Source organism: Cherax quadricarinatus, chromosome 7, assembly GCF_038502225.1.
Source record: "Cherax quadricarinatus isolate ZL_2023a chromosome 7, ASM3850222v1, whole genome shotgun sequence".
NCBI lineage: Eukaryota > Metazoa > Arthropoda > Malacostraca > Decapoda > Parastacidae > Cherax > Cherax quadricarinatus.
The window spans coordinates 27,992,421-28,008,497 of record NC_091298.1 but is presented as its reverse complement, the minus strand read 5'-3'; the positions used below and the strand labels follow the sequence as shown (position 1 = coordinate 28,008,497).

General features: G+C 41.8%; 1 protein-coding gene across 1 annotated transcript in view; it reads left to right on the top strand.

The window, feature by feature from the left end:
- The window catches only part of LOC128686731 (synaptogyrin-2), a 32,394-nt gene extending 18,908 nt beyond the window's left edge, over positions 1-13,486 (top strand). The window contains exon 3 of the mRNA XM_053773757.2: positions 9,272-13,486. Coding sequence (XP_053629732.2) covers positions 9,272-9,297 — 26 coding nt within the window. The 3' untranslated portion in view covers positions 9,298-13,486. The remainder of the gene's footprint in view (positions 1-9,271) is intronic.
- Positions 13,487-16,077: the final 2,591 nt, after the last annotated feature.

Genomic DNA, 16,077 nt, shown 5'->3' with positions numbered 1-16,077 from the left:
TCGTATGCTACAACATTTACATCAGTCAGCCCTTGCAGTCCTATTATGAATTTACAATCTTATTTGGTCACAAGGAGTTCTTCCACTGCTGTGGAAATCTGCCATTGTTCTCCCTTTCCGCAAACCAGGCACTACGGGACATGAAACCTCCCACTATCGTTCCATTGCTCTTACCAGTGCAGTTTGCAAAGTGATGGAACGCCTAGTAAATAGACATTTAGTGTGGTATTTAGAGACACACAACAGTCTCTCCACTCATCAATATGGCTTTCGTAAGGGACGTTCTACCATAGACCCCTTACTACGCTTGGATACATATGTCCGTAATGCCTTTGCGAATAACCACTCAGTTATTGCCATATTTTTTGACCTTGAGAAGGCATATGACACAACTTGGAGGTATAATATTTTAGCCCAAGCCCACTCCTTAGGCCTTCGAGGCAATCTACCATCCTTCCTTAAGAACTTTTTAACTGACAGGCATTTCCGTGTTCGGGTTAATAATGTGCTCTCCCCGGACTTTATCCAAGCTGAAGGTGTTCCCCAGGGATGTGTTCTGAGCACAACACTTTTTCTCCTTGCTATTAATGATTTGGCCTCTAGTCTTCCATCAAATATTTGGTCATCACTCTATGTTGATGACTTCGCTATTGCCTGTGCAGGCGCTGACTGTCACCTTATTACAGTTTCTCTCCAGCATGCAGTCGACCGTGTTTCCAATTGGGCCACCACACGTGGTTTTAAATTTTCCAGCACTAAAACCCACCAAATTACTTTCACTAGACGCTCTGTCATCTCCGATCATTCTTTGCACCTCTATGGCTCCCGTATCCCTGAACGTGATACAGTCAAGTTTCTGGGCCTCCTCTTTGATCGTAGGTTATCCTGGAAACCTCACATTACCTCTCTGAAGGCAACTTGTCACAGCCGGCTGAACCTTCTTAAAACCCTTGCTCATCTTTCATGGGGAGCTGATCGTCGAACCCTCCTTCGCCTACATTCCACCCTTATTTTATCGAAACTTGATTATGGTGACCAGATCTATTCAGCGGCATCTTCTGCTACTCTCTCTAGCCTTAACCCTATTCATCACCAAGGATTACGTTTATGCCTTTGTGCTTTTCGCTCTTCCCCTGTCGAGAGCCTCTATGCAGAAGCGAACGTTCCATCCTTATCCGATCGCCATGATGCCCATTGCCTTCGCTACTATGTACGCTCTCATGATCTCCGCAATCCTTCCATTTATAGAATGGTCACTGATATTAGTAGACATTCTTTATTTGTTCGCCGCCCCTGTTTACTCCTTCATTCGCTCTTGTCTTCTATTCAATTACCACCTTTCTATGTACATGTAGCATCTCACTTTTCCCTACCCCCCTGGGAAGTTCCAGCTGTTCGAGTCTGTTATTTCTCTCTCCCTTGCTCGAAAGCCCCACTGTCTACGGTCGCTTCCCGCTCTCTTTTTCTTGACCACTTTCACTCTTTCTCATGCCATTGCTGTGTACACAGATGGCTCTAAGTCTTCTGACGGCGTAGGATTCGCAGCAGTGTTTCCGGACAGCGTCGTACAAGGGCATTTACTATCTTCGGCTAGTATTTTTACTGCTGAATTGTATGCCATCCTTACAGCACTTATCCGTATTGCATCTATGCCTGTGTCATCATTTGTGGTTGTCTCAGACTCCCTTAGTGCTTTACAGGCTATACAGAAATTTGACACACCTCACCCCTTAGTCCTCCGTATCCAACTTTGGCTACGCTGCATCTTTACCAAGCATAAAGATATTGTTTTTTGTTGGGTCCCTGGTTATGTTGACGTACAGGGCAATGAACAGGCAGACACTGCTGCGCGGTCAGCAGTACATGACCTACCAGTTTCATGTAGAGGTATTCCATTTACGGACTATTTTGCTGCAATATCTTCCTAACTTCACACCCGTTGGCAACAACGTTGGTCTACTATGCTCGGCAACAAACTTCAATCTATTAAACCGAGTATAGGTTACTGGCCGTCTTCTTATCACCAGTGTCGAGGTTGGGAGACTACTCTCTCCCGTCTTCGCATTGGCCATACTCGTCTTACTCATGGATATCTCATGGAGAGGTGCCCTGCTCCTCTCTGTGAGAATTGCCAAGTTCCATTATCAGTCAGCCACATTCTGTTGGACTGCCCACTTTATCAACGAGCACTCAGAATTTACCTCCGTCGTCGTCTTCACTCTGCTGCTCTCTCTTTACCTTCCCTTCTCGCTGATGGACCCACCTTTCATCCAGACTCTCTCATTGACTTTTTGACAACAACTGACTTACTTCACAAATTCTGATACCTTCAGCCCTTTCTACTTCAATCTCTTGCTACCCTCTACCCCCGTACTATCCCCTGCCCCGCTGTTTTCTGTAACCTACTGATCATCCCTCCTCCCTTCTGCCATCCAATACCCTCGCTTCCTTCCCTACCCTGCAGCTCTGTATAGCCCTTGTGGCTTAGCGCTTCTTTTTGATTATAATAATAATGACCCATGCATGCCTTACTGTTAGCCTTCCACATTACACAGAAATTAGCCTTGGCAACGCTGTTTTTCTTGAACACACTGGGATTTTCAGAGTGATACACCAGTAAAGGCTTCACTTTGAAATCCCCACTAGCATTACTACAAAACACAAGAATTAGCCTGTCTTTCATAGGCTTGTGCCCTGGCAGTACCATTTCTTTCTGCATGATGTAGGTCCTCTTTGGCATTTTCTTCCAAAACAGGCCTGTTTCGTCACAATTGAACACTTGTTGGGGTTTGAATTGTTCAATCTCTAAGTACCCCTTGAACCCCTGAACATATTTTTCAGCCGCTTTTCTGAGCACTCGCAGCCTCGCAATGCCTTACCACACTGTGTATGCCACTCCACTTCTTAAATCTCTCAAACCAGCCTTTGCTGGCCTTAAAATCACAAACATCAGCGCTCGTTGCAGGCATTTTCTTTACGAGATCGTCATGCAACTGCCTTGCCTTTTCACAAATGACCGATTGCATAACACTATTTCCTGCTACCCGTTTTTGGGTAATCCACACCAACAGTAGCCTCTCCACTTGTTAAAGGATTTGCGATCTCTTTTTTTTTGTCAGCATATCTACCCCTTTTGCAACAACAGCTTCCTTGATTTCCTTTCCCTTCGCCACGATCGAAGTGATGGTTGAATGGGGTTTGCCATACGTCCTGGCAAGCTCTGAAACACACACTCCACTTTCATATTTTTCAATGATTTCTTTATTTAATTCGATTGTGTTTCTCACTTTCTTTAGCAAAGGGCTGGCACTAGCTTTCTTTGGGCCCATGGTGACTTATTTAGCAGTTGGAAGCACAAGAAAGAATGGAATGTTACGAAATGGGGGGTATGAATGCATGCGATGATGGTCACTTGCTGATCAACAATGGTACACTGAGTGTGAATGCTGCAGGAGACTGGCTTTGTGTGCGTGCTGATGCTGGATGTGTATCAGATGGTCACCGAATCACAAGGCCAATCAGGAACCATGAGGCTATGTTTTGCTGAAAAATGTTGCCGAATGTCGGATTTCACGAATGTTGCAGCCGCTAAAACGCGGGGGTTCATTGTAATCCATTGATTTTTGTGGTTATTGATTGAGTGCAACTGTGAAATAAGAAACCATGGGTCCAAAGAAAGTTCCTAGTAAAGTTCCTTTTGTGTAGAAAGTGAAAAAAACAATGGAATTTAAGAAAGAAGTTGTTGAAAAAGTCTGAGAGTGGTGTTTAAGTGCTAGAACTTGCCAGGATCTATGGGAAATCCAAATCAACAGTCGCTTCCATCCTGGCAAAGAGAGTAGAAATCAAAGAAGATAATGTTGCAAAAGGGAGTTTACCAGGGAGTGTAGCAGACAGGCAGGGAGTGTAGTAGGGAGGCAGGGTGTAGCAGGAAGTATAGGAGGAAGGCAGGGAGTGTAGCAGACAGGCAGGGAGGCAGGACCCCAATGAAAATAAGTCACACTCTCTGACTTTTTTGGGTTGGAAGGGAGGCCAGGGAGTGTAGCAGGCAGGCAGGGAGTGTAGTAGGGAGGGAGGGTAGCAGAGAGTGTAGAGGGGAGGCAGGACCCCAGTGGAAATAAGTCACACTCTTTGACTTTTTTGGGGTTATTCTAGGTTCTTTACACACATGCTGTGGAAGGGAGGCCAGGGAGTGTAGCATGGAGGAAGGGAGTTCAGCAGGGAGGCAAGGAGTGTAGCAGGGAAACAGGGAGTGTAGCATGGAGGGAGAGGTGTAGCAGACAGGCAGGGAGTGTAGTAGGGAGGCAGGGTGTAGCAGGGAGTGTAATAGGGAGGCAGGGTGTAGCAGGGAGTATAAGAGGAAGGCAAGGAGTGTAGCAGGCAGGCGGGAAGGCAGGACCCCAATGGAAATAAGTCACACACTCAGACTTTTTGGGGTTATTCTAGGTTCTTTACACACATGCTGTGGAAAGGAGGCCAGGAAGGTATAGCATCTTTTAGGAGTGAGGAAGAGCTAGATGTGTGTGTGGGACATGGGTGTGGCAGCGAGCAAATTGAAAGGGGCTAAAGCACCTGGGATTGATGGGATAAAGACAGAAATGTTAAAAGCATTTGGTGCACTTGTTCAATAAATGTATGAAAGGGTGGAAGATACCTAAGGATTGGCAGTGCATGTGCATAATTCCTTTGTATGAAGGAAAGGGGAATAAAAGTGCATGAAATTATAGGGAAAAAAGCCTGTTGTGTATACCTGGAAAGGTGTATGGTAGGTATTATTGAAAGAATTAACCCTTTCAGGGTCGGCAGGCCCTCTCCTAAATAACAAAAAAGGCACAATACCGTGACTGGAACAATACACAAATAACCCGCACATAAAAGAGAGAAGCTTACGACGACGTTTCGGTCCGACTTGGACCATTTACAAAGTCACACTAACCAGAAGTGGGGCAGGACGGCTATATATAGGCAGGAAGAGGTGGTGGTGGTAGTAGTAGTAGTACAAGAATGGTATACAGTGGTCCCCCGCATACCATACGTTCAATCCGCATACCGCTCGCTTTTATCGCAAAAATTTTGCCTCGCATACCGCTCAAAAACCCACTCACCGCTCTTCGTCCGAGACACGTCCAATGTGCGCCCTTAGCCAGCCTCACATGTGCCGCCGGTGGCATTGTTTACCAGCCAGCCTCCGCGGTAACATCCAAGCATACAATCGGAACATTTCGTATTATTACAGTGTTTTTGGTGATTTTATCTGCAAAATAAGTGACCATGGGCCCCAAGAAAGCTTCTAGTGCCAACCCTACAGCAATAAGGGTGAGAATTACTATAGAGATGAAGAAAAAGATCATTGATAAGTATGAAAGTGGAGTGCGTGTCTCCGAGCTGGCCAGGTTGTATAATAAACCCCAATCAACGATCGCTACTGTTGGTGGTACAGCTGCTGCTGCTGTTGTACCACCATCAGCTGCTGCTGCTGCTGCTGTAGTACCATCTGCTGCTGCTGTAGTACCATCTGCTGCTGCTGTAGCATCGTCTGCTGCTGCTGTAGCACTGTCAGCTGCTGCTGCTGCTGTAGCATCGTCTGTTGCTGCTGTAGCATCGTCTGCTGCTGCTGTAGCACTGTCAGCTGCTGCTGCTGTAGCACTGTCAGCTGCTGCTGCTGTAGCACTGTCAGCTGCTGCTGCTGCTGCTGTAGCACCGTTGTTGGTGTGGCTTATTGAGAATACCAAGAAACAATTAACCCCAGAGGATTTGCCACCCAGGATAACCCAAAAAAGTCAGTGTCATCGAAGACTGTCTAACTTATTTCCATTGGGGTCCTTAATCTTGTCTCCCAGGATGCAACCCACACCAGTCGACTAACACCCAGGTGAACAGGGAAAAATGCCTGGAACTAGTGCTCATATTGGTGAATTTAAAGCCAGCAAAGGTTGGTTTGAGAGATTTAAGAATCGTAGTGGCATACACAGTGTGATAAGGCCTGTTCTGGAAGAAAATGCCAAACAGGACCTACAGTACTCAGGAGGAAAAGGCACTCCCAGGACACAGTGTCTCATCAGTCATTTATTCTTCATTTAGTAGAGTAGTACATGCACAATATATATTGTGCATGTACTACTCTACTATTGTGCATGTATCCTTCTCTTTGTGTGTAGGAAAATGTATATTTCATGTGGTAAAATTTTTTTTTTCATACTTTTGGGAGTCTTGCACGGATTAATTTGATTTCCATTATTTCTTATGGGGAAAATTCATTCGCATACCGATCATTTCGCATAACAATGAGCCCTCTTGCACGGATTAAAGTCGCTATGCGGGGGTCCACTGTATAATACCGACAAGATGAAATTAAGACACATGCGCAACACCCGGGCATCCCTATCGTAGACGTTTCGCCATCCAGCCGGCCAATGGATGGCGAAACGTCCACAACAAAGACAACCAGATGCTGCACATGTGTCTTAATTTCATCAGTAGTAGTAGTAGTAGTAGTAGTAGAAGAGGTAGTAGTAGTGGTAGTGGTAGAAGTGGGGAATAAGGAGGACGAGCCAGTCAAATACAAAGGAAGGGGAGCACTGCAAGAGAGCTGGGTGCCCACAGAGGGAGAGCAAGCGCACAGAGGTGCGTGAAAGGGGAAGTGGTGAAATAAATGAAGAAGGAACAGAAACACGAGACAGAAGAGAGAAAGACAACCCAGAGGAGAAAAGGAAAGAGAAAAGGGGAAGAGGGCCAGAAATTTAAAAAAAAAAAAAAAAAAAAAATCTTATGAAATAATAGAGAAGCTTTTCCCGATCATAATGACACCAAAAATATGAAATTTGATGGAAAACTTACGGAATTATGCTCTCGCGAAGTTAGTGATCTCGACGATGTTTATGCACTGGTGATTTCACCCACTTTGAGCCCTATTTTCGGCCAATTATTATGTACCAGTCGACAAAAATCATAACTGTTTTGCTAGAGCTACATTTTTTCTATCGATTGAGTACAAGAAACACCCATTTACTGATTTCAACTATCCAGTAAACTGGTCCAAAATTGGCAATTTTGCCAATTTCACACAAATTTCAAAAGATGCCAATTTCCAAATAGGGTCCAGAATAAATAAGACAGACATTCCTGGCACTAAAATAACATTTCCTCTGTTCATTAGTCATGTCCCTAGGCCTCTGTTACATTTCTTTTGCTTTCCACTTAGAATTTTTATTCTCACAAAAAATAGAAGATTTACTGTTATGCAGACTACTGCATTAGTGTAGAAATGGTATAAATAATATCAGCACACTTTGAAAGAATATTAGACTCACCATTTGATGTGTATTGGATGCATAGCTTGATTTACAGTGGACCCCCTGAGTTTTGTCAGCATAGAAATTCGTGAAATTCGACTTCTGGCAATTTTTTTTTTGGCAAAATTTGGCCTCAAGTTTAGTGGTTAGACTAGTTATTCGGCGACCGTCTGGTACCCGTCCGCCCGTCACCGCATACACAAAGCCAGTCTCTCATGCCATTCATGCTCAGTGTGCCATTGTTTACCAACACGTGACCATCACCCCGCGGGTTCATATGTAATAATCCATTGTGTTTTGTGATTGCAACTGCTAAATAAGTCACCATGGGCCCAAGGAAAGCTAGTGCAAGCCTTTTGGTAAAGAAAGTGAAGAACACGATCCAGAGGGATTTTGAAGGGTTTGAGGCAGACCTTGACCCTGCCGACCCTCTGCCTGTTGTGGAAGGTGTTGTGGCATTGGGCAAGTCCATGGGGTTGGAGGTGAGTGACGGGGATGTGGAAGAGTTGGTGGAGGACCACAGGGAAGAGCTAACCACTGACGAACTGCAAGAGCTTCAACTGGAACAGCATCAGACCACAGCTGAGGAACTTGCTTCAGAGGAGGAGGAAAAGAGAGTGAAGGAGGTGCCTTCTTCGGCGATTAAGGACATATGTTCAAAGTGGAATGAGTTACAAAGTTTTGTTGAAAAGTATCACCCTGACCAAGCTGAAACAAGCCATATCTGCAACATGTTCAGTGACAAAACCTTGTCCCACTTCAGGCAAATCATAAAGAAATGCCAGAAACAGACCTCTCTGGACAGATATTTTGTGCAACAGGGGTCCAGTGACTCTCAAGTTGTTCCCAGTGGCATTAAAAGGGAAGTAACCCCAGAAAAGGACTTGCTACCTGAAGTCCTAATGGAAGGAGATTCTCCTTCCAAACAATAGTGTACACCTTCCTCCTATCCCCTCCTCCCGTCTTCCATCCACCCAGAAGTCTTCAGTAAAGGTAAGTGTAATATTATTATTATTATTTTTATATGCATGTACTTGATTTCTGATTGCTTTCAGTATGTAAATCTTTATTTAATTTGAAAAAAAATATTTTAATATTTTTGGGTGTCTGGAACGGATTAATTTTATTTCCATTATTTCTTATGGGGAAAATGGTTTCAAGTTTTGTGAATTTCGACTTTAGGCAGACACTCTGGAACGGATTAATCACGAAACTTGGGGTCCACTGTATTTACTTTTGAACTTTGGCAAAAATCGAACATTTCTGCTACTTTGAGCTCAATTTCAAGGTACTTTTCATTGTGAAACCAATAAAAATCATCTCAATTTCTGTAATGTGTCTTCCATTCTATAAAATGAGACCAGGAAAACTAGAATACAACCATAAATAGCATACGAAAATACACTGCAAAGTTGTTGTTTTAAACCAAAAACACAGTTTTTTTTTTCTCATTATGCACTGTGTGCTGCAGGATTTTTTTTATACTGTGCACGCTGACCACATAGACCCATTCTTTCATATGTAGGCCCACCAGCTTTCTCTCGCTACATTTGAAGGCGCTAGAATTTATGCGTACTAGTACAGCACCAACCCTGAAAGGGTTAGGGGTAAGACAGAGACCAGGATTGCAGAGGAAAGTTATTTATTTATTTTTAAGTGCTGATGGAGAAGGATCAAGATGATATTAATGAAAGGGATTCAGGAAAAATGGTTAGTCAGACTTAAGTCTCTGAAGGAGGGGTGGGGCTAGTTGCAGTTGAAAGGATTATTTAAATTAGAATGTATGTGCACTTCTGGAAAGAAAGCTTTGAATGAATGATGGTGAATGTGTTTCCTTCTGTGAGGAGTCACTACCTTCATGGGAGATAGCTAGTGTGCTGACAAATGTTTTGAAAAAATTCTGGATGTGTGGTTGCTGCATATTTTTTTTGCATTCTTGACAGAATTTAGCTTTTTTAAAGTTTTTCAATCTTTGTATACAGGTATGCAGCAGGCACCGCCCTATTAGACTGCGGATACGAGGCTCAGCTAGTCAGTTACTTTACTAGTCGGCACCACTCAGCTGGATAGCACTAACACTTCTGCTGCCACTAGCCACCAAGTATTGCCTGATATTTGCCAGCTTTTCCTGGTGGCCAGGCCATCTAGGAAGTGTCACTAGTCAGGGGAGGACACAGCCCTTGCACAGTGTTATGTTAAGCTGAGATTGTAGAAGAACTAGAAACATTATTTTACCAAAGGTGAGGCTTGGGTATGAGAACAAATGTTATGTTGACTCAAGAACTCGCCTTGCTCATCTTAGCGCAACTTTCAGAGGATCTCTTAATAACATGAACCTTTGAAGCTAAGCTCTTGTTCTGTTACTGAGGTGTTAACTCTTAAGAAGATATTTTGGTAATTTTAGCTTTACCAGTTTAGTTAAATTTAACACTTTGGAAGGATCTACATTTAACATGCAATGTAGCAACCCAAAAGGTGTAAATGTATTTCACATGAAAGACAGGCTTTATTAAAGTGTATTTTTACTTCACGGTAACAACAAGTTGCATACAGATGTGGTAGTGTGTAGCAGTGTTATTTCCTCAGTAGATATTCCTATTAGCACTACTATGGTACGTCAGTACAGTATGGTGTGCTTTGGTAATTTAGTGCTTTGTTGATGAACTTTTATCTTGGTCAGAAATTTGATTTATATTTTGTGCATTTTGTAAAATAAGCTTTTGTTGTTGCTATCAATTAATTTTGAATAATTTGGGTTATAACGTACAATATACATAATTTATAATTGTAAAAAGTTTTTCTATTCTATTCTAATAGTTTTATGTTTACATTGATCACGAGAAGGCCAGCTGTCCTAAATAATGATGGAAAGAATCACCTCTTAACTGCATCCTAAAGAATAAATAGTATGTATCTAAAACCTCATGTGGTTTGGTTGGTATGGGTAAGTTAACTCACATGGAAAGCTTTATTTTTTTAGTTTATTTTTTGACTGGATAACCCTGCATTTGTTATGACAGAAACTGTTACTCTCAACCTTTTTTCCCTTACTCATGTGCCAATAACCTGCAATAATAAAGTAAAAATCTTAACTACTTAAGGTGTGAAACACTACTTTGATTCAAATGTTTACTGTACAGAAATTTGACATTTAGTCTTGTGCATTTAGTAATGGAAGTGTGAAATGTCTCTTAAAATGTGCATTCTGCGAGGGTTGCCACCTTTGTTTTAGGCAATCAAGTATATATATATATATATATATATATATATATATATATATATATATATATATATATATATATATATATATATATATATATATATATATATATATATACACATACATACACACATACACATACACATACACACACACACACACACACACACACACACACACACACACACACACACACACATACATACATACATACATTCATTCATTCATACATATATTGCACCAAAGTGGATAGACCACTTACCTTTAAAACCCCACCTCTCCCCCCACCCACCCTGATCTTTCACACATTCTATCCTTATCCATCTTTCTTCTTTCCCCATCTCACCAAAGCTCTGGTCAGAACCTCGACCTCGACACGCGCACATACGTCACACATGTCACACACACACACACGTCACACACACACACCTGGCTATATATATGTATGTGTATATATGCATATTTGTATATGTGTATGTGCATATGTATATTGTATATTATGTATATGTATTGTGTATATATAATTTTTTTAAGAATTATGATATTCATAATGTACTTGGCACAATATTTTTTTTTTTAAATACTGGTTTAAAATGCTGTTTACAGTAATTTAGATTTATCCACCAGCATATTTTTCTTTAGGTCTGGAATTAAAAATTCTAGTGACTCTTTCTTCATAAAAGATTGAGATTTCTTAACCCTTTATACTTTATTGCCCAAGCATGAATGTTATTTAAGGAAACATCTTTTATTTCTCCCTTTAGTTTTTTAAGCTGAGCATTCTGTTGTAAATCAGGCAGTAAATGAGGAAAATAACATTGATGGGGAAAAATTTGGCTCAGTGCTCAACATTTCAGTTTAAATTGCTTTAGTTCAGTGCACCTAATAAGTTTATTTTCATCTGGCAACCCTGCAGCAGTTGGTACATAAACATTCAGAATTGTGAGGAGTAAAGGCAGTGTTGACTCCTTGACTTTCCTATGAAATTTCACTTTATATTTTGAAATGTGCATTATGTATATAGGATGGAAACAAAAGAGAGATTAACAATGTTAATGTATTTTCCTTGAAGCAGAAATGTAAAAATGTGGATATATTTGTATATTTTGATCACAAAGCCATTATTTTTGCCATTAAGTGCTAAAATCTTCTGCATACTGTTTCACTCTTTCTGACATACTTCCACATATCAAACTAGAGCTCTTTGATTCTAAAACTTAGTTTATAAAGGGAATGCAAACAAAATGGTATTATCAGGGATAATATGCTAGTGTTGTTCTCAATCGAAAAAGGTTCAAACAGATCTGGCAATGCTACCAAGATCTATTTTCTTAATCTCGCTAATTTTACACTGCCTACACCAGTACTAACACATTCTCTGGGAAAACACACTAATGGTGGTACATGTATTATTATTGCGTATTATTGAACCACCGCCAGTCTTTGTTATTTAGTTGACAAGACTATATTTTTGTTTTTGTGTAAATGTTGTACCTATGTGAAAAGGCAGAGTAGCCAGGTTCTCTTTATGTAATTATATCTAGATATTGGTGTATAAATGTATGCAGGTTTATTGGAACTTCAGAGTTCGTGAGTGTAGCCTGAAAAAAAATTGCAAGAAATTTGCCCCTCTTGTTGTATCCTGAAGGTAAAGTGTCTCTGTAATGTCTCTTGTTTGTAATTTTCGTTTATTGAAAACAGAGTGCTAAATAAATAATAATAATAGCTTCGTAAGTGTTGGCATAAATGATAATACAGAGGCTGTGAAACTACACAAGCGATCTCTGGTATTAATTGTATAGTGATAAATTCAGTGCTGTAGATACTGTTGCTATGCTAGGTGAGGATGTTTGAAAGCGTTAATGGGTCAGCAGTCAAGGAATATCTGGCAAATGCAAATGAAATTTTTTTTTTCCTAAATTTTCACTTAGGGACCTTATTACTTGCATGTGTATATAATATATATATATTGAGGATGCTTTTTACCTGACTGGCTTCATTTACTGTCAGTGATACAATATCAGTGAGAGAGTGGTTCATGAAGGGATATTTGTTTGTATATAGAGGCATTCCTTGATGACTGAGTATTCCCATTATTGTTGTTGTTAAGTACTATACATTCCACATAGTTCTGCATTCATTTTGTTCATATATGTACAGTAGTTTATTTAAAGGTTAGCAGATGTAAAGCAAAATCAGGTTGGTGTCCTTCAATTTTATTTCAAGATGCCTGTGGTGTGAAGTTGGTGGGATAAATGAAAAACTTAGCTAGTCATATTTAGTTCAGATTCCACAGTACAGTAATCCCTCGATAATTTGTGTGGGATGTGTGTCAGACTATGGCATATGTTAAAATTGAGAGTACCAGTACATTGCCTGCATTACATAGTGTTGTAAAATAAACTTGCAGTATACTACCCAAGCCTCTGGTCTGGGCTAAACTGTTAATTTTTTGTAAAAAAATGAAAATGTTATTTATACCTTTTTAACTTACAGCACTGTGGATGGGACCTGTGAGTGTGTGTGTATTCACAAGATATTTCTACAAAAATAATTTATTAAATAATTTAGTCAAAATTAGCGAATTTCAAGGGATTATTGTATACTGTATTACCGTACTGTGCTTTCATGCATCCTCTTCAGAGTTATTTCTTAGGGAAAATTTTCTTTGATTTAGAAATAAAATATGAATTTAATTAGATATTGTACAGCTCTTCCTGAAAAAAGTATTATAATTTTTGAAGGTGTAGATTCTCATCGAGTAGCCAGTGCGTCATTACAGCTTGGGACCTGTGCTGCAAATCAACGAATCTTTCTGCTCACAAGACCCCTGCGTAAGGGAAGAAAGAGGCATTTGGCCAACACTTTCCACTACTCCTAGGCCCTTGTGTTATTTTCTGAGTGCGAAAATTGCGTTCATGTATTTACCATCCATAATGGAATGTATTGTAATGCACACAATAAACCAAAAATGCTTCACCGACTGTTTTTGTCCTTTGTATTAATCAGGAATCGTCAAAGGTAATGTTTGTACTCTTCAGGGAAAGTGGGACTCTTAATCTAAGAAACTGTACCAATCCTGCCCTCTTCAAGGGGGGCTCTTTGGTGTGGTGAAGAGGCTCTAAGTCTGAGGAATTAGACCTTTTGGTCTCCTTCCTCAGACTGAACCTAATTACCCCCCAATCCCCCATTCCTTATCCCATCCTCCCCTATTCCCTTCCTATTTTCTTTGGGAGACTTCCCACAGGCACCCTAGTTCCTAGGTAGGGGGAAGGGTACCAGGGTCCATCCTATTCCATCGAGGTCCTTGGCGGTGGTGTAGTTTGCCGTGGAATCTGGATCACCTGGTGGTGTTCCGATCCCTCTCCGGTCTCCTGCAGGGTGGCTTTGGGTGTTTTTCGGGTGATGGGTATCTAGAGGCTGCCTGTCAGATTCCTGGGGGTGGTGGCCAGAGGAGGTATGCTTTGTGGCGGGTGTCTGGCCGCCCTCTCTTTTGTCCACCGAGGTGGCTTGGTGGATGTGAGGTTGCTATCCCGGAGTGCTGGTTTACTGGCATGAAGGGTAGTGTATGGCATGGGTTCCATGCTACATCTGCACTACTTGCGGTGCTTGGGTCCTCTTGGGTATTGAGGGGGATTTATGGCCCATTTTTGCCTCCTAGGAGCTATTCCTCCACATACCCCCCTCCCTTTTTTTTCTTTTTCATTCATTTTTTTCTACAAAACAACAAGAAAGAAGTGACATAACCATGGAGTCCCAAATCCATGAACCTGCTCCCCCTGGGCCCCTTACTGATACTGTACCCTGTTCAGACCCTGCCTCATTTGATCACTCTTTGGACATTCCTAATGCCCCTGTACCTCTTGCTGGTGCTGTTTTGTCACCTGCTTTAGGTACCAGGGTTTCAACTGACTTTTGATATGTCTGATCTCTGCTCTTCTTTAACTTTGCTTCTGGCTTCTCCCTCTATGGTGCAGCAGTTTTCAGACCGCCCGCCCATACCACGTCGGACCCACTTCAGTTCCTCACCTAAATGCCCAAGACCATTCCCAGATGCTTCTTCGCTTCCTTCTCATTCTTCTCAGAAATGACCGGTACGTCATGCACTCCCTTTACATGCTGTGTTTCAGCATACACAAGGGACTAAGTTTTTTACTCTACAACCGACTTCCTCTACTATCTTTCTGACCATAGTACTGTTAAGGCAGTTTTACTCCATGTTGGTAGAGATATATACTTTCGTGCTTTCAAGAGCGGTACATGCATCATCACTGTCCACAATGCTAATCAAGCTCACGATCTTTCTCTTACAACTGTCGTTACTATTCCAGTAACTTGAAAAACATTATTCCTCGATTCTTGTAGTGGTACTGTCATTCTGCCCCCATACCATTGTCCAACAGAATTTCCAGACATGTGGCAATAGCATTCTGGAACAGCTAGAACTCCAAGACCTCCCAATCCTCAAAGTAGACACTTATGTCCTCCCTGCCCGCTTAACTTTTGACTGCCATGAGCTTCCGTCCTCTGTATATGTTGCTGGACACCATTTAGAAGTAAGAAAGGTGATCCCTACACTGCAACAGTGTAGAAAGTGCTGGCGTTTTGGTCATCCAGTAAAATATTGCAGGTCTATGGCCAAATCCCCATTCTGTGGTGCTGATGACCATGCCAATACGTCTTGCAGTCTACCTCCCTCTTGCCTTAATTGTCATGAGGCTCGCCCATCTTACTCTCGCTGCTGCACAGTTTACTTAAATGAGTGTGAAATCCATTGTCTCAGAGGCAGAAGGCCTCCCATATGCTATGGCAGTCTCATCTATGCCTCCAAGGGAAACTTCCCCATATTTCTTACTCTCAAGTTACTAAATATAACCCCTCTCCTCTGGGGTCCCAACTTCTGCAGCCTCCTCTGTGGTCACCCATTCCATGGTCACCCGTCTCTAATTCTTTTGCTGTCCTGGACTCTGAGGTCCCTACCTCAGCCTGTTCTCACTCACTAGTTTGTGTTTAAAAGACCTCGTACAACACCTACTCATCGACCCTCTCCTTTAAAGTCCAAAACATCCCCATTGTTAAAATCTCCTTTAACCCCACCTTCCCTTCTGCAAAATGCACATTTTTTCTTCCCAGTCTCTGTACCCGGGTCTTCACCTCTGACTGGCTTTGTTACGAGTGGAGGTTCATCCTCCTCGTACAGTACCTTCTTCCCCTGTCCCCTCCCAGGTTTCTTCCTCTTCTACCCTGGGGCTGAGATGGAGGATATTGTTAGCCGGCTTGACAACATCATGAATGGTAATGGGATCAATCCGATTATTTGCCTCAGTGCTGGAGGCAATGATGTAGGCAAGCGTAGAAGTGAGGATTTAGTTAGAAGGTACAGGACGGCAATAGACATAATTAGGAAGAAGGGGGGGGGGTGCCCTGTTATGTGGCATTTTGCTTAGAAGGGGTGTTGTAAACGAATGGTTGTCCAGAACAATTGGTATTGACTGGACAAACACTAAGGATAATGCAGTACCATTCATTGACAACTGGGACCACTTCTATGGCAGAAATGACATTTAT